Raw genomic sequence first — 25,049 nt, 5'->3', positions numbered from 1 at the left:
AGGTATGTTCCTTCTATTCCTGCTTTCTGGAGAGTTTTTATCATAAATGGATGTTGAATTTTGTCAAAGGCTTTCTCTGCATCTATTGAGATAATCATATGGTTTTTATTTTTCAATTTGTTAATGTGGTGTATTACATTGATTGATTTGTGGATATTGAAGAATCCTTGCATCCCTGGGATAAAGCCCACTTGATCATGGTGTATGATCTTTTTAATGTGTTGTTGGATTCTGATTGCTAGAATTTTGTTTAGGATTTTTGCATCTATGTTCATCAGTGATATTGGCCTGTAGTTTTCTTTTTTTGTGGGATCTTTGTCAGGTTTTGGTATTAGGGTGATGGTGGCCTCATAGAATGAGTTTGGAAGTTTACCTTCCTCTGCAATTTTCTGGAAGAGTTTGAGCAGGATAGGTGTCAGCTCTTCTCTAAATTTTTGGTAGAATTCAGCTGTGAAGCCGTCTAGACCGGGGCTTTTGTTTGCTGGAAGATTTTTGATTACAGTTTCAATTTCCGTGCTTGTGATGGGTCTGTTAAGATTTTCTATTTCTTCCTGGTCCAGTTTTGGAAAGTTGTACTTTTCTAAGAATTTGTCCATTTCTTCCACGTTGTCCATTTTATTGGCATATAATTGTTGATAGTAGTCTCTTATGATCCTTTGTATTTCTGTGTTGTCTGTTGTGATCTCTCCATTTTCGTTTCTAATTTTGTTGATTTGATTTTTCTCCCTTTGTTTCTTGATGAGTCTGGCTAATGGTTTGTCAATTTTATTTATCCTTTCAAAGAACCAGCTTTTGGTTTTGTTGATTTTTGCTATGGTCTCTTTTGTTTCTTTTGCATTTATTTCTGCTCTAATTTTTAAGATTTCTTTCCTTCTACTAACCCTGGGGTTCTTCATTTCTTCCTTTTCTAGTTGCTTTAGGTGTAGAGTTAGGTTATTTATTTGACTTTTTTCTTGTTTCTTGAGGTGTGCCTGTATTGCTATGAACTTTCCCCTTAGGACTGCTTTTACCGTGTCCCACAGGTTTTGGGTTGTTGTGTTTTCATTTTCATTCGTTTCTATGCAAATTTTGATTTCTTTTTTGATTTCTTCTGTGATTTGTTGGTTATTCAGCAGCGTGTTGTTCAGCCTCCATATGTTGGAATTTTTAATAGTTTTTCTCCTGTAATTGAGATCTAATCTTACTGCATTGTGGTCAGAAAAAATGCTTGGAATGATTTCTATTTTTTTGAATTTACCAAGGCTAGCTTTATGGCCCAGCATGTGATCTATCCTGGAGAAGGTTCCATGTGCGCTTGAGAAAAAGGTGAAATTCATTGTTTTGGGATGAAATGACCTATAGATATCAATTAGGTCTAACTGGTCTATTGTATCGTTTAAAGTTTGTGTTTCCTTGTTAATTTTCTGTTTAGTTGATCTATCCATAGGTGTAAGTGGGGTATTAAAGTCTCCCACTATTATTGTGTTATTGTTAATTTCTCCTTTCATACTTGTTAGCATTTGTCTTACGTACTGTGGTGCTCCCGTGTTGGGTGCATATATATTTATAATTGTTATATCTTCTTCTTGGATTGATCCTTTGATCATTATGTAGTGACCTTCTTTGTCTCTTTTCACAGCCTTTGTTTTAAAGTCTATTTTATCTGATATGAGTATTGCTACTCCTGCTTTCTTTTGGTCCCTATTTGCATGGAAAATCTTTTTCCAGCCCTTCACTTTCAGTCTGTATGTGTCCCCTGTTTTGAGGTGGGTCTCTTGTAGACAACATATGTAGGGGTCTTGTTTTTGTATCCATTCAGCCAGTCTTTGTCTTTTGGTTGGGGCATTCAACCCATTTACATTTAAGGTAATTACTGATAAGTATGTTCCCGTTGCCATTTACTTTATTGTTTTGGGTTCGAGTTTATACACCGTTTTTGTGTTTCCTGTCTAGAGAATATCCTTTAGTATTTGTTGGAGAGCTGGTTTGGTGGTGCAGAATTCTCTCAGCTTTTGCTTGTCTGAAAAGCTTTTGATTTCTCCTTCATACTTGAATGAGATCCTTGCTGGGTACAATAATCTGGGCTGTAGGTTATTTTCTTTCATCATTTTAAGTATGTCTTGCCATTCCCTCCTGGCTTGAAGAGTTTCTATTGAAAGATCAGCTGTTATCCTTATGGGAATTCCCTTGTGTGTTATTTGTTGTTTTTCCCTTGCTGCTTTTAATATTTGTTCTTTGTGTTTGATCTTTGTTAATTTGATTAATATGTGTCTTGGGGTGTTTCTCCTTGGGTTTATCCTGTTTGGTACTCTCTGGGTTTCTTGGACTTGGGTGATTATTTCCTTCCCCATTTTAGGGAAGTTTTCCACTATTATCTCCTCAAGTATTTTCTCATGGTCTTTCTTTTTGTCTTCTTCTTCTGGAATCCCTATGATTCGAATGTTGTAGCGTTTAATATTGTCCTGGAGGTCTCTGAGATTGTCCTCATTTCTTTTAATTCGTTGTTCTTTTATCCTCTCTGATTCATTTATTTCTACCATTCTATCTTCTAATTCACTAATCCTGTCTTCTGCCTCTGTTATTCTACTATTTGTTGCCTCCAGAGTGTTTTTAATTTCACTTATTGCATTATTCATTATATATTGACTCTTTTTTATTTCTTCTAGGTCCTTGTTAAACCTTTCTTGCATCTTCTCAATCCTTGTCTCCAGGCTATTTATCTGTGATTCCATTTTAGTTTCAAGATTTTGGATCAATTTCACTATCATTATTCGGAATTCTTTATCGGGTAGATTCCCTATCTCTTCCTCTTTTGTTTGGTTTGGTGGGCATTTATCCTGTTCCTTTATCTGCTGAGTATTCCTCTGTCTCTTCATCTTGTTTAAATTGCTGAGTTTGGGGTGTCCTTTCTGTATTCTGGCAGTTTGTGGAGTTCTCTTTATTGTGGCTTTTCCTCACTGTGTGTGGGTTTGTACAGGTGGCTTGTCAAGGTTTCCTGGTTAGGGAAGCTTGTGTCGGTGTTCTGGTGGGTGGAGCTGTATTTCTTCTCTCTGGAGTGCAATGAAATGTCCAGTAATGAGTTATGAGATGTCTATAGTTTTGGGGTGACTTTGGGCAGCCTGTATCTTGAAGCTCAGGGTTGTGTTCCTTTGTTGCTGGAGAATTTGCTTGGTATGTCTTGCCCTGGAACTTATTGGCCCTTGTGTGGTGCTTGGTTTCAGTGTCGGTATGGAGGCATTTGATGAGCTCCTGTCAATGAATGTTCCTTGGTGACTGCCCCCACTTTGGACAACAATTAATAAAAAGATTTGTGGTGGAGAGGTGGGCTGCCGTCTATGGGGTCGCACGGAGTCGGACACGACTGAAGCGACTTAGCAGCAGCAGCAAAGAAGTAGGGGTAGCCTATGAGAGACAGGGTTTACGTGCTTTTTTTCCACTGGGTGATTTAACTGATTTCTGTTTGCTTGTTTGTTAACTGGCTGATACATAAAGACAGCCTGTGCGAAGCCACTGATATCAGTCTTTACAACACGCTGCTGCTGCTGCTGCTGCTGAGTCACTTCAGTCGTGTCCGACTCTGTGTGACCCCATAGACGGCAGCCCACCAGGCTCCCCCGTCCCTGAGATTCTCCAGGCAAGAACACTGGAGTGGGTTGCCATTTCCTTCTCCAATGCATGAATGTGAAAAGTGAAAGTGAAGTCGCTCAGTCGTGTCCAACCCTCAGCGACCCCATGGACTGCAGCCCACCAGGCTCCTCCGTCCAAGAGATTTTCCAGGCAAGAGTACCGGAGTGGGGTGCCATTGCCTTCACCTTCAAACAGCAGTAACACCTAATCACTCTAGGGAATCTCAGATACATGTAAAATATGTACCACTAAATTCTACCACCATAATCTTAGATATCTTTCTCTGTCAAAAGCAAAAAAAGGACACAAACAAATATTGTGTCTGCTGAAAGACTCAAAAATTCTTATGTTCAAGCACTTACAACTTCTTATAGATAGTAGGTACACTATTAAGTAGATGAATGTATTATTGTTAAATTCTTGCTAGGGAAAATTAGAGAAAGAAACAAACTGATCATTCTTCCCCACTTCTAGCAGAGTGTTTGAGAAATCTTAAAGAAAAAAAAAAAAAAAAAAAAAACTCTGTTTCAGGTTATTAAATGGAATAAACCTGCTCTCAGGGCAAGGCAGTGAATTTAGGATTAAACGCACAGAAAAGGAAAATGGACAGCCAGGCTGCTACATCAAAGCTGTACCAGAGAACCCATACATAAGACTGGATATCATGTGGATCAAAAGCAGGCCCTCTTTGAAGCCATCCGAATACCATGCTAAGGCCTTTCTTAGTCTCTTTAAGAAAATCTGAAACATTATATACTTAACTAGCTCACCCAGTGGCTCTCATTTTCCCATATTCATGTAAATCTGCACAGCACTGAACTGTATCACCCTCTATCTCTTCTAGAATGTTACGCCTGTCAGTTCCTCTGACAGGGTAACAAACAGTAAAATAAGGTCACTGGCAGCTCTGCCAGAGTGTTTTCCAAGCATTTCATATATTCTAAGGTTTTCTTCTTTTAATTTAAATCAAGTGAAGGAGTTATAAAAGGTTATTGTGCTCCTGCTTTGGCAATATTAATCCCTGAGTGCAGGAAAGGACTTCTCCCCCCGATTTATTCCATTTTCTCTGACCTTTCACATGTCATGCAAATAAGAGCATATACTCTGCTCCTGAATTTCCTGAAAGGGATTTGTTTCTTTCATAGGCAATACTTTATACCATTTCAACTAGGCAAATGTCACAGAAAATAATTACTTGGAGCATTATTCAATATTTGTCTTTTACCTTTGAATTTCAAAAATGTGAGAGGAAAGAATTTACTATTGCCAGTTACTTTTGCTCTAGAGTAACTATATCTAATAAAAGTCTTACAATATACTTTCTAGCCAGGATAACTTCAGTGAGCCATTTATAAAATAAACCACATAATTTTTTTACTTTGCAAAACATAGGTATAATCTTAGCACGTTATTTTAAAAATAAAAAAAAACATAGAGACAAGCTCAGCTTGTTTCAGAAGACCTACATTTATTTCAGTGGGAAAGCTGATGATAAACTAGTTGAAAACAAACTCTAATCTCAAAAACATGAATTGAAGTGATTCGTATCCAATTTTTCCTCAAAACTTGTATCTGATTTTAAAGTTACATTTCTTGAATTATAAAGATAACACACATTCAATGCAGAAATCTTGGAAAATATAAATTAAGAAAAAGAAAAATGTCCGTAATAGTTACCTTTCTTGAATTATAAAGATAACACGTGTTCAATACAGAAAACTTGGAAAACATAAATTAAGAAAAATAGCCATAATCCTAATTCCTGCTCTCCACCTCTGAATTTGTCACTGCCATAATTCCTTCCAAATATTTTTAGTGCATATAACATACACACATATAATGTTTTTATAAGATTGAGATTATTTTTTCTAATATGCTTTTAAATTAAATCCATCATAAATGTTTTCCAATGAAATATTCTTAAATGTGATTTGGTCCACATAATAGTCCATCTTATAGATGGGCTGTTACTTTGTTCAGTCATCAAGTCATGTCCAACTCTTTGGCAATCCCATGGACTGCAGCCCTCCAGGCTCCTCTGTGGGATTTCCCAGGCAAGAATATTGAGGTGGGTTGTTATCCCTTCTCCAGGGCATCTTCCAACCTGTGTCTCCTGAATTGCAGGCAGATTCCTTACTACTTAGCAAACAGGGAAGATGTACCTTATTTTATTTAAATAATATCTTAATGTTGCACATTAATTTTGTTTCTATATTTTTGCTATTTTAAATGCTGCTTTATGTACTTATAGATAATTCTATATTTATTTTCTCAAACACGTACCTACAGATAGATTGTCACAGTGTTCTTCAGCAAGACTGACTACCATCAGGATCTTATAAGAATGCTTGTTTTACTTCATCATCAGTGAGTTTCACTGTTAGGAAAAGCTTGTTGATATGCCAGATGGTTTTAATTTTTATATTTTAAATATTTTATACTTGACATTAATTTACAGTTCACTGATTGCTAGTCAGGGTAAAAGATTTATAGTGAGTGGCTTATTGGTCATTGGAAAGGGTTCTATATGTAGATCTATAACTTGCTATTTTATTGTTTTGGAATATTTGACTTTTACTTGATTTCAATAAAACTTTTATACATTAGGGATGTTATTTTTTAGCTACCACATAGGTAGCAAATATTGAAGTTTAGACAATTAAATGAGGAAACCAGTGACTACTGGGCAGAGACTGGCCAGCTACCCACAGAACCATTTTTCTTCTTCCCTAGGATGCACTAGACCACATTTCCCATCCTCCTTTGCAGTCAGGTGTGGCCATGTGACTGAGTTCTAGCCAATGAAACATGAGTAGGAAAAATGTGTACCACTTTTAGACCTGACCCATGGAAACCTTCCATGTGCTACAAGCTCTCCTCTTTCCCCAACCACCAGCTGATTACAGGGGACAGCATGTGACAGAAGAAACCCGACCTCTGTGCGTTCATGTGAAAGTCTTCCTCCCTTTACTAATCAGGACACCCTTTAAAACTTCACATGGGCAAACAATAAACTTTTTTGAGCTAAGTCGCTAAGAACTGGGGTTGTATCTCATAGCATCTTGCATTGCCCCAACTATTACCAAGAACCCTTAAAAAACCCCAAGGTCTATTAATTCTACTATCAGAAATCTATTATAAAAAATAGTCTAAAATATGAGCAAAGATTTAAGCACAAAGATGTTTATTACACATTAGTTATAATTGTAGAATATTGAAAATAACTAAAATATCCAATAATACATAGTGCTTATTAATAATACTTTTTAAACTTTTAGGTGTGTTTTATTTTTTATTGAAAAATATTTGACACATAACTATGTATAAATTTAAGGTGTACAATATGTCAATTTGATTCACCTACATACTGTAATATGATTGCCCTTGTTGTGATAATTAGCACTGTATCACATTACTTAATTATCTTTTCCACTTGGTAGGAATAATTTTTCGTTTTTTGGCAAGTTTGATTATTATAATACTACATTGTAGTCTATATTCACTGTACTTGCATTATAGCTCTAGGACTTATCTACCGCTCATTATAAGTTTGTGCCCTTAAACATGACAGTCCTGCCCCCACCTCCATTGATATTATTTTCAATCGTTGATGCTCACACAGCACCTACTTATGCTTGTCACCTTGTTAATGCGCTTTACATGCATTATCCCATTCAATCCTCAACCTAGAACTTAGGCCCTGTGATAGCCCGTTCTACAGATAACATAAACCAAAGAATCATGGATTAAATGACTTTCTTGATCACACAGCTAGTAAATGTCAGTTCTCAAACTCTGTTGTGAATCAAAACCCATATTATCAACTATTGTTATATGGCACATTCATATGAGCTAGTATCACTTTAGGGAAAATACTTAAGACATATGAAGCCAAAGCTGGGTCTGATTTCAACTATGGTTTCAACTATGTTTAAACAAATATATGCAGAAAAAGATGAAAGAATTAATATGTTAGCAGTAAAATTATCTCTGAGTTGAATGTTATTTTTCCTCTCTCATAATATTTCTCCACATCAAAAAAGAATTGAAGTAATCTTTAGTGTTTGATATGCAAAACTAGTATACTTACAAATATAAATTAATAAAAACCTCTTGTGAACAGGTACTATGAAGATATTCTTGCTCACTGATGAAGGAATTTATCCAAGGATATCATTCAAAATAAATGTGAAGAGGATCTTTGTATATATGCTATATACTATGTTATTCTAGACTAGCAAAGAACTAGAAAGTATTGGGTTGGCCAAAAAGTTTATTCAGGTTTTTCCATAACATCTTACGGAAAAACTCAAATGAACTTTTCAGCCAATCCAATATATAAATATCCAACAATATGGGAATAAGCAAACTATGATACTGAAGTAGATCAAAACATGGGAAATTTTCCTAAAACAATAGAATTCTTATTTTAGGGCAGAAGATTATGTGACCCTTTATCTTATTCAAATTTTTTTGTTGAAAATTTAAATGACTTTTTTCCACTAACAATTTATATCTCTGCAGTTTCTCAGTTTGTTGAAATAACCTTGCTTTAATAAGTTATTGTGGTTTCTGATATCCAGTCCCATCTATGAGAATCTTAACATATTTCACCAAATAGTTCACTAGTTAATGATAACAGAAGTTTTTTAAATTTTCAGAGGAAATATAATAAAGGAAAACAAAGTATTACAATGCTTATTTCTTTCTGGCAGTAGTTAAATCAAATTGGCTAACGGGAGTGAATATAAGAAAATTGACTTGGGAAAAACTGAACTTTAATTAAATCTATTTTGTATGTCTGATAATTTCTTTCCTTAACTGGATGCTTCAATTTTTATTCCTGTTTCCTAGAATTAAAAGTTTCCAGGGGCAGAGATTAATTTAAATTTTCACCAGGGCTCTTTTAAACAAGAAGCTAATGTTTTCAATTTTTACAGTGTTTGTTCCACCAAAAGAGAACCAGGACACAGGCCAAAAACGCCTCTTTGCCAAATTAGGAAATGAAAAGAAATAGAAAATGTACATAATTAATTCATTCAGAACTTACTCCAGGTACAGAGGCAATCATCTGCTTGCTCAGGATTGTTGACTCAGCTAGTTTGGTTCCAGCATCTGCACAAATAAACTAATAAGAAATTGAAAGGATAATTATTTTTAAGAGCACTTGGACCGTAATAGTAATTTGTAATTTTATTAACTTGGCTTAGATTCACTAGTTTTTACTTTAGTGACAATCTGCTCTGGATATATGGGACTTGCTAGTCATGAAAGTTCACTCCTATCAGAAATTCAGAATCATAGTACTGGGATTAACACAGAGATTCTCATTTTACCCAGACAGTAGTGTAACACTGAAATGGTACACATTCAGTCAAGGAAGGAAGGAAAGATATCAATATAGTCAGATTTACCCTGAAGTCATGTTATTTATTCTTTGGCACTTTTTGACAGTTTCTGAACTTTCGTGGATTTTCCGGACTTCTATCATTATGTCACATCATGATGAAAACAGAAAAACAATCAACCTCAGAGTGAATATTACACCTGTTTATTGCCCTCCAAGATCCCTCAGTATCTGGTCTTTCTCGTCCCACCTCCTTCACACCTGCCCTCTGTGCTGATAATGACCCCTGACTTCTGCTCTGTCCCCACATAAAACTTTCACACATTCCTACTGCCACAGTCGTCACCTCAGGTTGCAATGATCTACACGTCTATTTTTCAACCGGTTACAAGCTCTTTGAGACCACAGACTGGACGCACTTCACCTCTGGCGTTAGCTCCCTGACTGACACCTCAGAGGGGCTCAGCAATAAATAAATTAATTCTTAAAAAATAGAGCTTGTGAAATGAAATGGTTAATCAGGGATGACTCAAGTTCATGGCAAGGATGGATTTGCCAAATTACAATTTAATATACTTCATTACAGATTTTTACAGGTGCTTCCCCAGTGAATGCAATGCCCAACTATTTATTAACGGTTTTGTTGTTCAGCTGCTTAGTTGTGTCCGACTCTGCAACCTCATGGACTGCAGCACACCAGGTTTCCCTGTCCTTCACCGTCTCCTGGAGTTTGTTAAAATTCACGTCCATTGAGTCAGTGATGCCATTCAAACATCTCATCCTCTGTTGAAAAGAGAGGTGGTGGGAGGAATCTGGAGATTGGGATTGACATATATATACTATTCATATTGTGTATAAAACAGATAATTATTGAGAATCTACGTATAGCACAGTGAACTCTACTTAATGCACTGTGGTGACCTGAATGGAAAGGAAGTCCAAAAGGGAGGGGATATATGTGTACATATATCTGACTCATTTTGCTATACAGTAGAAACTAATATGACATTGTAAAGCAACTAGACTCCAGTAAAAATTAATTTTTAAAATATTTGAGGCCAAATTCAAATATCTGATCTGTGAGAGCTAATAGCTAATTTTAGAAGTCAAGATTAATAAAAAAAAAAATTCTAAAATTACAGAGCTGTCTCAGAGAGTCTGGGGTATTAAAAGGCATAAAAGTATATAAGCCTTGAAAATCATCTGTTATTTTTTATGAATGCCTTTTCATCCAGTGTAATTTTACATAAGATGTACAACTAAAATCTTAATAAACTTTCCATCTTCATTTTATATAGCTGCCAACTGAAAAACTCCATTATGATTTTCGAGAGTGGTTCGAAATATAAAGATGTAACTTAAATCAGAGGGGAAAAGGCTGATGGCTATAGAAGGAAGAATTCTATCCTTTAAGACAGAAATATGCCACTGAAAAATGCACTCCTGAATGAATACAAAAGAATACAAAAAAACCCACAATACCCATTAAGTGTAATTACTAAAATCATTATCAAAATGATCCTCAAAATAGTATCTCCACCTCTCACCCCAGAGAGTGATCAGATTATTACTAACTCAACTAATACTAATAACCCCACGTAAGTAGTAACTGGGAATTAAAAACAACCATACCTCTGCTGTTTCTTTGTCCTCCAGCCCACAACTAAGCTATCTTTAAAAGAAAACCTTTCACCCACATGGTTTCTCACAGCTTGAATATGCAGGTATGCCCCACATTGTGGGAGTGTTCCATGCACTTCAGCAGAATGTCTACTCTTGACACATAATAAGAACTGAGAAAATTCTTTTCGATTTGAGCTTATATAGATTTTATGGTGGCTTTCAATGAGTTACTCTATTATGAAAACTCAAATCCATCTTGAGAACAATAATAACATCCTCTTCCATGTAAAATTTCTATAGCACACCATCAGAAGAGAGAATGTTCTAAGTGAAAGCAAAAACATCAACAGATCTGAATTAAAACAAGACAGGGCATCTGGACAAACTGTAAAAGGGGAACACTGCCCTGATGTTCAACAATAGAAGACTGTTTGGAGAATTCTTTCCTGTCTCCATGATTCTTTTTCCTTTCAAATGAATATCCACTTGAATATTTAAGTGAAAGTGACAGATGCTCAGTCGTGTGACCCCATGGACTGTAGCCTGCCAGGCTCCTCTGTCCATGGAATTCTCAGGCAATTCTATTGGAGTGGGTAGCCATTCCCTTCTGCAGGGGATCTTCCCAATCCAGGGATCCACCTCTGTGACCCTTTGGACCATAGTCCATGGGATTTCCCTGGCAAGAATAGTGGAGTGGGTTGCCATTTCCTCCTCCAGGGGGGATCTTCCCAACCCAGAGATCCAACCTGCGTCTCCTGTGTCTCCTGCATGGCAGGTGGCTCAGGGGTAAAGAATCCAGTATCCTTGCTGAGAAAATCCCATGGACAGAGGAGCCTGGTGGGCTATGGCCCATGGGGTTGCAAAAACTTGGACACAACTGAAGCAACTGAATATGCACGATTTTATATGCAAGTTAAAATAAATAACGGAAGTGATGGCTGGGCAAACATAATATAGCAGGCTGGGAGATTTCCCAAGGTGTCAGGCTTCTAGGAAGAGTTCTAGAAATCGAAAACGAGATTGGTACCTGTCTCTGCCTTGAAGTGTTTAGAACTTGAATAGCCTTGCATCCCTTGGGCAAGTGTTCCACTATCCTTTGAAGGGACACTCTTACTGCCGGAGTGTTTGGTAAGTAACAAAAGTATGGTTTACCCATGAAAAGAATTATAAACAGCCCCCTCTCTGTGAACCCATCTGTCTACTAAATTATTAATCAGAGGAGTAGTAGAGGGACTATCCCAGAGGTCCCCTGTGGGGTTAAAGAATGAATGATAAATTCAAGGTTTGACCAACTGAATCTTCTTACTAATGGGACACAGGCCACTCATGATGGATCACCAGGGGACTTTTTCTTTACCTTTAAGACTTTATCATTCTTTTTATAAAAAATTTATATTGAAGTACAGTGGATTAACAATCTTATGTTAGTTTCAGGTGTACAGCAAGGTGACTTTCTATCTATTCTTTTTCCAATTCTTTTCCTGTTTAGGTTACTACAGAATATTGAGTGGAGTTTCCTGTGTTATACAGTAGGTCCTTGTTGGTTATCTATTTTAAATTTAGCAGTGTGTACATGTCAATCCTAAACTTCTAATGTATTCCTCCCCTTCCCCCTTCCCACCAGAGGACTTTTTCCTTCCAGCTGTTACTTTCTTTTCTTTTTCCAAGTTGCATTTTCAGTTAAACAGTCACCTCCAGTGCCCTGAGATGCTGGTCATGATATCCAAGAAGGAAAAGACTGTCTGCCCCAGACACATTTTTCTGTCTGTACCGTGAATCTGATCTTCCAGGTGCCAGGAACCGACATTGCCCATCAGAAAAGGGGAAAGCTTCTCTCTGACTCCATGCTAAAGTCTCTGGTTTAAAAGAAACTACCAGAGAACAATAGCACCCCACTCCAGTACTCTTGCCGGGAAAATCCCATGGACGAGGAGCCTGGGGGGCTGCAGTCCATGGGGTCGCTAAGAGTCAGACACAACTGAGCGACTTCACTTTCACTTCTCACTTTCATGCATTGGAGAAGGAAATGGCAACCCACTCCAGTGTTCTTGCCTGGAGAATCCCAGGGACAGCGGAGCCTAGTGGGCTGCCATCTATGGGGTCGCATAGAGTCGGACACGACTGATGCGACTTAGCAGCAGCAGCAGCAGCAGCAGCACCAAAGAACAGGCTGTCACCTCTGCTATCTACTTGAACATCTGTCAAGGGCAAGAGAAAAAGGAACAGGGAAACCCTACAGAAAGGCGCACCATTTCCTGTAGAAAGACAAAAGATGCTTTTCCATCATTCCATGAGTGGCCCCACAGAGGCCTTTTCTCCATGTGCTGGGAGGGATTGGGGGCAGGAGGAGAAGGGAATGACAGAGGATGAGACGGTTGGATGGCATCACTGACTCAATGGACGTGAATCTGAGTGAACTCCAGGAGTTGGTGATGGACAGGGAGGCCTGGCGTGCTGCGATTCATGGGGTTGCAAAGAGTCGGACACGACTGAGTGACTGAACTGAACTGAACTGAACAGGGGAGAAAGGGAACTATTTCTGTTTTTTCTTGCTTAAGGTATGCCTCACTTTTTTTTCTCTCAGTAATTAAAATGGTTTTCATTCTGAGAGTTTATATAACAAGGATACATTACTTCAGAATGACATGGTGTTTAATACTTTTTGGTGGAGAAGGCTGAGATATTATTCACAAGGCTGTTTCTCATGGGTGTGATATCAAAACATCCTCCCAGATATCTCTCTGATCTAAATAATTTTACAATTTTATTTTTGAAATTTAACGTAATGACTCAATGACAAATATGTATTTGTTTTTAAAGACGAAAATGTACGCATTTGAAATGGCATGAGAGAATCCAAAAGACATAGAAGAGTTTACTTTTCTTGCCTTCTTTCTTCCTAAAGATAATTTGTTTTTTGTTATTTACTCCCCTAGCTGTGATGCAATAATCACTGTTTTCATGGTTTCCTTAAGTCCTGAGCAATTTAAACTGTCAGTCTTTTGGTATCTTGTGACAAGTGCTTATTATGGCCAGCTAACGTACTTCTCAGAAAAGCCCAGTCCCCAGCTGCAGTCACAGAGCGAGGTGCCAGCACCCAAGATCAGCTACACAGGTCTGCGCTGCTTAAAACTGAGAGCACTCAGGAGAACAGCCTCTGATGCCCACAGGATCTCACCTCCAGGGCCTGGGAACCAAGGCTGCTTTAAGGGGGCAGGTCCCCAACCTCAGAAGCAAGTAACTTCCAGACAGTCACCCTGCTGGCCCTAAATCTCTCATGGGCTATTTCACTAAGCCTAGTTCCCCTGCCCTCTCGTCCAAACCAGTGTTGATCCAATTAACCTTTGTGGTCAGTTTGCATCCAAGTAGCTTGTACTCAAAAGTGGTGTTGCTGTTGATGAGGGAGTAGGCAGGACTTGTCAATGACAACCCACTGGAAGAGACTCAGGCCTGTCTCTCCTTGGGGAAACACATATTTCCTGGTTGAGCGCAGCTTCTGTCTCCTCTTGGGCTGTCCAACATCTTGGTACAATGGAGCCATTTCACTCCAACCATGTCATACCAGCATCCACGGCTGTCACCTTCCAGCCATCACCCTTCTCTGAAAGCATCATAGTGCCTGGAAAAGCTCTTTAAAGACCCTTCTTCACTGAAAGAACACCCACTTTTTTATTAAATTTCGAACCTTTGAGAAAAACTCACTTTTTGTCTCAAGGATTAGTAGAATGAGGTGGGGGGTGTGTGTAGGGGGGAGGGGCCAGTTAGCAGATATTAAATGATTAATGACAAAGGTGTTCCTCCTCTTCTCCCAGGTAAACCCCCAAACTTCTGCACATCCTTCAAAAACACAGTCCCTTTCCTGCACCACTTCCTTACTCAGTACACACAACTGCTACGGTACCCATTGCACTATGTCAAAGAGTTTTTATTTAGATGCAACTTCACCTATCAGACAGGAAACTCCCAGAAGAGGCCATGACTTATTCATCTCTGCTTTTCCAGCCCCTGGGCCAGATCAGGGCTCATAACGGCTAAATGAGCCTTCCTCCACCTCCCACCCTGAGTGGCCTGAGCTGGCCACTCCCTCCTCTGCAGTAGTTCGTATACTTTACGGACTTTCAGTGTATTGGTTAGCATGTTATCTGGATAGTGCCTATGCCTTTCTATCTCTATATCCCCAGAACCTAGCCCAAGACAGATGGTCAGTAAGCATTTGTAATGGGAAATAATGCTGAATAATCAAATATGGCCAGATGATGGAAGACCTTGATGATTCAGGTACTTCAGGGTCACTGGAGGTTTTCAATGCACAGAGTGATCTGATGAAAAGCAGAGCTTTAGCAAAATTCCTCTAGGCAGCCATAGGTTAGAAGACTGGATTGATGTAGAGAGAAGTGAAGACAGTGCAAAAAGCTAAGCGCCATTATGGTAATCCAGGCAGGGGGTGGACAGAGCCTAACTAGGCTGGGCTCTACACTGATTAGACCCTGTTGTCATTGTTGTTCAGTCGCTAAGTCATGTTGAACTCTTTGTGACCCCATGGACTGCAGCAGGTCAGGCTTCCCTGTCCTTCACTATCTCCCAGAGTTTGCTCAAACTCATGTCCATTGTGTTGGTGATGCCATGCAACCATCTCATCCTCTGTCTCCCTTTTCTCCTGGCTTCAATCTTTCCCAGCATTAGGGTCTTTTCCAATGAGTCAGTGATTAGCATCAGCTGGCCAAAGTTATTGGAGCTTCAGCTTCAGCATCACTCCTTCCAATGAGTATTCAGGGTTGATTTCCTCTAGGATTGACTGGTTTGATCTCCTTGTTGTCCAAGGGACTCTCAAGAGTCTTCTCCAGCACCACAATTTGAAAGCATTAATTCAGTGCTCAGCCTTCTTTATGGTCCAACTCTCACATCCATATGTGACTACTGGATTATTAATTGCTGACTAGACCCTGTGGTCAGATGTTTATGCTATTTATGCCAGCTGGGTGATCTTGTGTGATCTCTGAGCCTCAGTCTCCTCATCTGTGATACAAAACCAATTCCTTACATGGTTGTAAGGATTAAGTGAGGGGGGTATATAAAGCCCCAGCATATTGTCTGGCACATAATAGGTGCTCTATTAATATTCCCTTTTCTCCCATCTTTCTAAATTGCACCCAAGGTACCTAAGATTCAGGGAAATCTGTCCAGTTCCTTGACATCAAGCTCCTATTTTCCTTCAGTCATTTAACCTCAACCTTGTAGGTTCAGACTCAGGGGCTGGTGACAATGCCCAGCAGCAAGAACTGAAACAGCTCTGACTGGGGACTTTGCACAAAGGCAGTCTGAATGTGACCCTGAGCCCAGCTGTAGCTCAACGAGCCTGAACCTTAACTAGCCTGAACCTTTGGGGTAAGAGACAGGGTCTCAGGTTACCTGGGACAGATCATGGACTGACACCCCTGGCCTGGCCAGCCTGTTTCTCAATCCCATCCTTATGTGGTTATTCCTAAATTATACCACCTTTCCACTGAAGCCTCTCTTTACTGCTGGAAGACAGTCAGCCCTGGTGTTGAACTCCAGCCCAGGCCAAGAGTTTTGCCTGCACCCACCAGCCCTTTGTGACCCAGTTCAACGGCCAAATGCCACTTTCTTCACGAAGTCTTCCTTAATTTCACACAAAGCAAGACACGATGCCTCCTGCTCCAACTTCCCCTAGGACTTTATCTACCTCCCTCTCGTTCTCACTCATGGCACTAATCATAGTCTCATCTAAGACGTTGAGCTAAGGATGCCAAGGATGAGCGCTGGAGCCCCTCAACCAAAAGCATGCATCTTTGCAAGTTCTCTCAAGCCGGCCTGGTATGTGTTCAAACTCCCCCCACAACCTGCCTCAGTGTTCCTGTGGGTGTTGGTTCTTCACACCCACCTCCCTCCCTGGTTGGACTCAGTCTGTCCTGCCATTTGCCCACATCTTGCTTGGCCCACCCTCACTTTCCCTTCTGCTTCAGACATTTGGCGACCCACCTGTACTCATAGTACACTGCAATCAGATCTTAGCCTCTTCTCCCATTTTTGGCTTCATTAGACCCACCTCAACTCTAGTAGCCATTAATGGTCTATCCCTCCAACCTCCTGGACTATAAATTTCTTGAGGACAATTATTGTTTCATTCTTCTTCTTATGTCTCTCACAGAACTAGTTCCACAGTAGGAACAAAATAAATACCCTTTTTGGGGGTCTTTTCTTAGCCAGTGGAAGTGCCAAGTACATAATAACAGATAGATGATGGCTAATATAAGGTATTTCTCATTTCTGGGCAGAGACATTTAATTTATGCATATTCCCCCTACCTTCCTTAAATTTTCTAAACGTTGAGTGAATTTCATGCAAAGTGTTATAAATGAGGCATAAGCCTACCTGGACAAGTAGAAGGAGGTTTGTATCTGGTAAAGGAGATTTGAGCTTCAGGGCCTGCAGGAGTTCTAGAACAACACCACGAGACAAGTAGAATTTATCCCGCTCCTAAATAAAACAAAAAAGAAGGTAAGTGACTTCTGAAAATTCAATTAGAAGAGATCTCTGTCAAAAGAGCTTCCAAAAGATTCACAGATCAGAAATAAAAAACACTGCTTAAAAATGCGTAATGAACTGTCCTGAAGAAATAAACTCAAAATGAAAAAAGGCATTTTTGTGTTTGTAATGAGTTTAGTGAAGCACTGAGAACACATAATTTAATGGATAAGAAAAAGATTGGCTATCTCTTAAATACTGAAACTATAGGATTTGATTCTTACTCGTAGAGGATATGTCCAAGAATGTAGAAACTAAAAAATCTAGAATTTTTTCAATAGAAAATAATTTAGAAACATTTAACACTGTTGAAAGGGTCTCATATCCTCTCTAAAGAAACTTACTTTTTAAGTGGACCATTTCGAGCATACAGAAAAATAGATGGAATATATCTTGTACCTATTATCCATCTTTTAACATTTTTCATCATAAGTCAAGCATCACAGAAATAGTTGAAGCTACTATCTACACAGGTCTCTCTTTTCTTTCTCCCTCCTTGAAATAGCCACTATTTTGTATCTGGCGCTTATTACTTCTTGTATATTTTAACACCTTTACTACATATGTATGCCACCATTGTAATGTTTAATATTATTTTTGCATGTTTTTTAATTTCCTACAGTGTGTATCTTTCCGAAACTTACAATTTTTCTACCACATTACATTTTTGAAATTAGTCCCTATTGATACACATAATTCTCATTCGTTTAACTAAATAGCTTAATGATATTTTATTGTATGAACACACCAAAATTCATTGATCTGTCCTCAATAATGGAACGATAGAATATCTTCCATTTTGTAAGCCTTTAAAAATTGTCAAATATAGCACACGTGGAAAAGTACATAATATATAAGCTAACAGATGGATTAGTACAGATTGAACACAAATGAAATCATCGCCCAGGTCAACATCACAAGCACCTTAAAAGTCCCCCATGTGTCCTTTCCTGATCATCGCTAACTTCCTGGAGACCCTGTGGTCTGAATCCATTGTCTTTTCTTTCTACTCATTCTCATTTATGGTGTCCTGCCCCCTCATTTGTTTGGTTACCTTTGCATGTTGCATGCTTTGTTTTAAAATTATTTTTAGAAATAATCTGAGGCCTCAAATGCTATCTTCCTCCAAAAAGCTTTCTGTTTGCTTTTCACCAGGTTCTGGAGGCACTCGTGGTCCAGGGTATTACCTTAAGACACATAACAAGACTGGAAATATTTTATCTTGGGCCACCAAAGGTCTTGACATGGATCTATGTCCATGTGAGGACAAGCTTACTTCTAGATTGTCTTTATTTTGTGGTCCTGATGAGAAGGTAAGGGCAGTGCAGAATCAGACAGAGTCCCCAATCTTGGAAGTTCCTAGATTCTGACTTTTCTCCTTGCCTCCTGGATCTTTCAGAATTGTCACATCCTTCAGATAGCCAAACACTCCCAGGGCAAAAAAGGTCTTCAGTGCCAGGCTTACATCTCCACATTTCTGTGTTCTCTCAGACCTTAGCTTAGTAATTCTTCTATGTCTGGCTAGTATTTTGATGATTTTTAAAAGTTTTCAGAAAATATTTTAAAGAAACTTTTAAAATTAAGTGGGAGGATAGATTCAAATTATCTAGTCCCTCCTGAACAGGAGGGAAAGTCAAGGATTTTTTATTGGAATGACACTAAATTTATAGGTTATTTTGTGAGAATTAGTAGTCTTTCTTATGCTGGGTCCTCATTCATGAACATGAGATCTGTTTCCATTTATCTAGTGCTAATAAAATGTTCTGGTTACCTCCAAAAAGTTCTTGCATATTTTGGTTAGATTTAATCTTTGTTGCCACAATAAATGATATTTTAAAGTATATCATAATCATTTGTATTGATAGCTGAATATTAAAGGTAGATGATTTCCGAGTATTCATTTGTATCCAGCATCCTTGCTGAACTCTCTTATAAAAGTTATAAAAAGGTGTCTATAGATAAGCTGTCTTCAGTTCATTTGTAATCACATCGTCTATGAAAAGTTAGAACCTTTTTCTTCCTAATCCTTATACTTTGATTTATTCTTCCTGTCTTACTGAAGGGCCTCCAGTACCATAACAAAGACAAGCCATGATAATGGTCATTCTTGTCTTACTTGTGACTTTAAAGGGACTATTGTTGGCATTTTACCATAAGTATAATATTTCCTAGAGGTTTCTGGCAGACACCCATTATAAGTTAAGGAAGTTCCCTTCTGCTCCTAGTTTGACAAGATTTATCATAAAAGGATGCTGAATTATATAGAATGCTTCTTTTCTATCTCCTGCTGCTGCTTCTAAGTCACTTCAGTCGTATCTGACTCTTTGCAATCCTATGGACTATAGCCCACCAGGCTCCTCTGTCCATGGAATCCTCCAGGTAAGAATACTGGAGTGGGTAGCCATTTCCATTTATGGGCTTCCCTGGTGGCTCACACAGTAAAGAATCCACCTGCAATGCAGGAGGCACGGGTTTGATCCCTGGGTCGGGAAGATCCCTTGGAGAAGGGAATGGCTACCCACTCCAGTATTCTTGCCTGGAGAATTCCACGGATGGAGATGCCTGGTGGGTGGTCTACAGTCCATGGGGTTGCAAAGAGTTGGATACGACTGAGCAATTAACATTTTCACTTCATTTATAGTTATCATAAAATATTACACATATTCCCCATGTTGTGCAATAATATATCCTTATAGTTTATTTTATACGTAATAGTTTGTCTTTTTAATCCCCTACCACTATGTAGTCCCTCCTCACTTTCTTCTCCCAACTATAACCCCAGTTTGTTCTCTGTATCTGTGAGTCTACTTCTTTTTTGTTATATTTTTAGATTCCACATATAAGTGATACTGTACAGTATTTGTCTTTCTCTGTCTGACTTTCTTTACTTAACATAATGCCCTCCAAGCCCATCCATGTTGCTGCAAATGGCAAAATTTCATTCTTTTTTGTGGCTGAATGTGAGGCTTTATTTTTAATGCATTAACTTGGGATTATTCATTCAGAATTTTTGCATCTTTGAAGTATAACTGACCTATAATTTTCCTTTCTCCTATTGCCCTTGTCTGATTGGTACTGAGGTTCTACTGGCCTCATAAAATATGTTGGGAATTGTTCCCCTTTTCCTATTCTCCGTATTAGTTTGCATAAAGTAGAGCTCAATCTCAAATGTTTAACAGAAGTTGTCTTTAAAATTGGAATGGCTTGGGACTTCCCTGGTGGTCCAGTGGTTAAGACACTGTGTTCCAGTACAGGGGAGCTGGGTTTGATCCCTGGTCAGGGAACTAGATCCCATATGCCACAACTAAAAATCCCATGTGCCCCAGCTAAGACCCAGCACAACCAAATACATAAACAAATATATTTTTTTAATGGAATGGTTTTCAACCACCAAAGCAAATTTTCCGTTATGTAAGTCTAGCTATCTTTTTTTTATTGTTATATATTACAATTTTCTAGAAAGTTTTCCTTATTTTCCAAGATTTCAAATGTACTAACTAGATTGTCCCTTTATATTCTTCAGCTCTCTATCTCTCTTGATATAAAAGTATAGATAAGTATTAGTAGCTCAGTTGTGTCCAACTCTGTGACTCCATGGACTGTAGCCTGTCAAGGGATTCTCCAAGCAAGAATACTGGAGTGGGTTGCCATTCCCTTCTTCAGGGGATCTTCCTGACCCAGGGATGGAACCTAGGTCTCCTGCTTTGCAGGCAGATTCCTGACTGTCTGAACCACTTGTGAAGCCAAAAGTGTTAGTTGCACAGTCATGTCCGAGTCTTTGCAACCCCATGGACTGTAGCCCACCAGGCTCCACTGTCCCTGGAGATTCTCCAGGCAAGAGTACTGGAGTGGGTTGCCATTCCCTTCTCCAGATCTCTCTTTGCTGCATGCTATGTAATTTCTTCAGATCTATTTTCCATTCCACCAAATCCCTTTTTGGTTAAGTCTAATTTGCTCTCTGACTGTCCACTGAGGCTTTTTTTTTTTCTTTTGTTTTTGTTTTTTAATGTCAATGACTATTTCATTTCTAGAATTTTTACTTTGTTCCAGTCTATCTGGTTCTTACAAAACAGAAACAGACTCACAGACTTAGAGAACAAATTTACAGTTGCTGGGGGAAGGATAGTTAGGGTTCGGGATGGACATGTACACGCTGCATATTCTGAACGAGTAACCAGCAAGGACCTGCTGTATAGCACAGGAACTCTGCTCAGTGTTAGGATGGGAGGAGAGCTTGGGGGAGAATGGATACATGTCTAGGTATGGCTGAATCCCTTTGCTGCTAACCTGAAACTTACAATGTTGTTAATTGGCTATACCTCAATACAAAATAAGAAGTTTTAGAAAAAAGACCCACTGACTGGGTTTGAAAAGTAACTCCATCACTTTACTACCCATGTTTATGAGGGAAAGTTACGTTTCCTTTTTAAGGTTTAGCTTCCTTGTCTAAAAAAGTGATGAAGTATAGCCAATTAAAACATATGCTGAATGAGAAGCATATAAAGGATGAATTGCAAACATGGGAAAATATATAATTACTAAAGAATAAAGAACCAGATAGCTTTTATTTTCCTAATGAGAAAATGTTTTTAAAAAGAAGATAATAAATATTTTCTCATTAGGAAAAAAAAAGCGTGTTTTTATTTTCTTTATTATATAGTTCTAATATGGTAGTTCTTAAGGGGAATAATCTTGCTTTTTATTAACTATACTAAAGTATCTCATTGTGAATTATTTCTTCATGTATTTTGTAATTTTAGATTGTGATCTCATGTTCATCAGGATTTTAATTATAAGAATCCTATTGGGCCTAGGTTGAAGGCACATCTCTCCAGAGAGGTTTGAGGATTGATTCTGAGCTGCTTCTGCCAGACACTCCAATGCTATTATGTGCCCAGCACCAATTAATTTGACTTTCCAGTTTAGGAGTTCATAGGACATGTAGGTATTACAAATTCAAACTCTAAACATATTCAAAAATAGGCTCATGTTTACTCATTCTCAAAGGAAACTATAGATGTTTCAGTTCTCAGGCTCAGACAGATCCCATTCTTCATCACCTCCATATAAGAATACATTCTTTCCAAAAGATATATGTCTTTTATCAAACATATAACCTTTCATGGGTTTTGACTTTCTGCTGAGGACAACTCAGCTCTAACTCCCAACCTAGGATAGCCCCAAGATGCAATTTACTTTCTCTGTGTGGGCTTTAAAATTCAAGCCACTAAAGAATATAATAAAAAAGAAACAGATTCACATATATAGAGAACAAACCAATGGTTACCAGTGGAGAGAGGGAAGAGGGCAGGGAACTAAGAGGTACAAGCTATTAAGTGCAAAATAAGCTAGAGGGACATATTGTACAACACAGGGAATATAGCCAATTTTTTAAATAATAACTATATATATGGAATATAACCCTTATAAATTATAAATCACTATATTGCTGCTGCTAAGTCACTTCAGTTGTGTCCGACTCTGTGCAACCCCAAGACGGCAGCCCACCAGGCTCCCCCGTCCCTGGGATTCTCCAGGCAAAAACACTGGAGTGGGTTGCCATTTGCTTCTCCAATGCATGAAAGTGAAAAGTGAAAGTGAAGTCGCTCAGTCGTGTCCGACTCTTAGCGACCCCATGGACTGCAGCCCACCAGGCTCCTCTGTCCATGGGATTTTCCAGGCAAGAGTACTGGAGTCGGGTGCCATTGCCTTCTCCATATACTTGTAATTCATATAATATTGTATATCAACTACGCTATTGTTTAGTTGCCAAGTTATACCCAACTCTTTGCAATCCCATGGACTGCAGCCTGCCAGGCTCCTCTGTCCATGGGATTTCTCAGGCAAGAATACTGGAGTGGTTTGCTGTTTTCTTCTCCAGGGGATCTTCCTGACCCAGGGATCAAACCCAAGTCTCTTGCATTGACAGGCAGATTATTTACCACTGAGTCACCAGGGAAGCCCAACATCAACTATACTTCAATTAAAAACAAAAGATTCAAGCCACCAAGTTTACCAAGACTGTCAACTTCCCCAACCCAGGACTACTACAATATCAGTTTATATGCTTATCACCCTGGTTCTCAATTCCCTCTTCATTTTTGCCCCTTTCATGCTGATAAGATTAGCTATATATTTAAAATAATGTTTATTACATTTCATCCAGCACTTCCAGAATTTTAAGTGGGACAGCTGTCAAGTTGTTAAGACTGCCTGAATGCTTAATAGAAAAGTCTCCAAAGTGCTTACCTTTCCATCCCTTTTCTTTTGATTAAATAAGGGAAAAGACTCAATTAGATACTGCTATTTCTTTAACTATTTCTTATAGCTTCTCATTATCTATGAAGAAGGTGGGAACACCCTAGATGAAAGCTCTATAACTAACAATCATTTGAGTTGCAGAATAAGGAAGGATAGATGACTGGCCACTGAAGTTATGACAGATTTTGAGGGGATAAAATGCAAAATGAATATTCAAAACCAAGAATATCTTGAATTCAAAATAGTGGAAGGTCTGCTGTAATCAGTACTTATAGTACACAACACAGAAAGTACAAACTCATTACAGTTCTTTCTCTAAATATCTATATGTAATTTAAACAAATCAAACATAAAGAAAATTAAGAAATAAAGTGACTTCTAAATATAGAATATCTTTTCACTGTATTTGGTGCTGTCTTACAGATCTATTTTCTTAAGTGAAAAAAAAATAAAAAGAAGCTATTTTTCTGGAAGAATTTGAAAGAAGAAAAAAATCCTGATTATTTCGGTAGTTAGAAAACATATTGCTCCAGGCAGAGTAATAAATAGTTTACAGTCAGAAAGATTAAACAGAAGATTATCACAAAACACTTAACATGGCGGAATGGACACACGATGGTAAGAAAGGAGACGAGTATTTTAAATAGAATGAAATCTTGATATACAATTAGATTTTTATGAGAAAATAAAGGGCCTGTAGAAGTGGACAACATGAATAAAGGAGTATTCTGAATGTTTAAGAGGAAACAGCAGACACAGAAACCCCACTGAAAATAAGGTTGGATAATTTGGAAGTCAGAGAAGTAAAATTGACACTTTGTTCTAAGGACAGACACGCTCTCTTTGCCCTGCCCTCTGCTTTTCAGCACCAGCAAGGCTGCTATATGCATTGGGCAAGCAGTACTTTTCCACATCCTCAGTAGTGGGGCAGGGGATACCAAGGATAATGCAATAGAGAAACCATTATCAAAGCAAGATGACAAAAGACGAGATTACAATCTCAGAGACCAAGAACCCAGAACTGGGGAGACAGACAAATGATGAGAATTAAGGAGCTCTCGACTGGCTTTTACAAATAACAAGCTGATAGTTTTCTACTTTGGGTATAAAACTGATATGTGCTGATGACTTGCCCACTAATCATGGAATGGTGAACTTGAAAAAGACATCAGAGGTCATTTAGACCATTACTTCATTTCATTCAAAATACCTCTTCTCCTGTAAGCCATCTGACCCTCAGTTCTCCAAATTTGCATGTTTAACATATAGGTTATATATTTGTATGTATAAAGTGTTTGCTTCTAATGATTTTTATCAGACCTCAGTAGAATTATTCATTTTAAGCTATATTGAGGCAACTCACCTAAGAGGGATTTGATACTGATTAGAAAGAATATGTTTCTACTAGTTTTCAGTTTCCCACGACACACACAAACATGCAACCTTACCTTAGTGAAAGCTCGGTAACACAAGCCGCACACCTCCACCAGGTAGGCCAACGTGAAGACGGCATTCTGAATCACAAAACTGAGCAGTTTTGAAAATGGTTCCAACAAACTCTGCAATGAGATTAGGGCCAAAAAAATCTATTGCTGCTTCTTTTATGAAAAAAAGAAAAGTAATTAAAGTCTAATGACACTTTAAGTAATGGGGATCATTCTTTAAT

At 38.4% G+C, this 25,049-nt stretch overlaps 1 protein-coding gene across 9 annotated transcripts in view; it reads right to left on the bottom strand.

Annotated features, from left to right (window-relative positions):
* Nucleotides 1-25,049, bottom strand: part of UNC79 (unc-79 homolog, NALCN channel complex subunit) — a 299,827-nt gene that overhangs the window by 31,668 nt on the left and 243,110 nt on the right. For all 9 annotated transcript variants that reach the window (XM_024982113.2, XM_059879353.1, XM_059879351.1 and 6 more), the window contains 3 exons: nt 24,832-24,942; nt 16,970-17,074; nt 8,657-8,734 (listed from right to left, as the gene is read on the bottom strand). In XM_024982113.2, the coding sequence (XP_024837881.1) occupies nt 8,657-8,734; nt 16,970-17,074; nt 24,832-24,942 (294 nt within the window). The remainder of the gene's footprint in view (nt 1-8,656; nt 8,735-16,969; nt 17,075-24,831; nt 24,943-25,049) is intronic.

This window comes from Bos taurus, chromosome 21, assembly GCF_002263795.3.
Source record: "Bos taurus isolate L1 Dominette 01449 registration number 42190680 breed Hereford chromosome 21, ARS-UCD2.0, whole genome shotgun sequence".
In the NCBI taxonomy this organism is placed as follows: Eukaryota; Metazoa; Chordata; class Mammalia; order Artiodactyla; family Bovidae; genus Bos; species Bos taurus.
The sequence above is the reverse complement of the archived record's forward strand: the minus strand, read 5'-3'. Positions and strand labels throughout refer to the sequence as shown.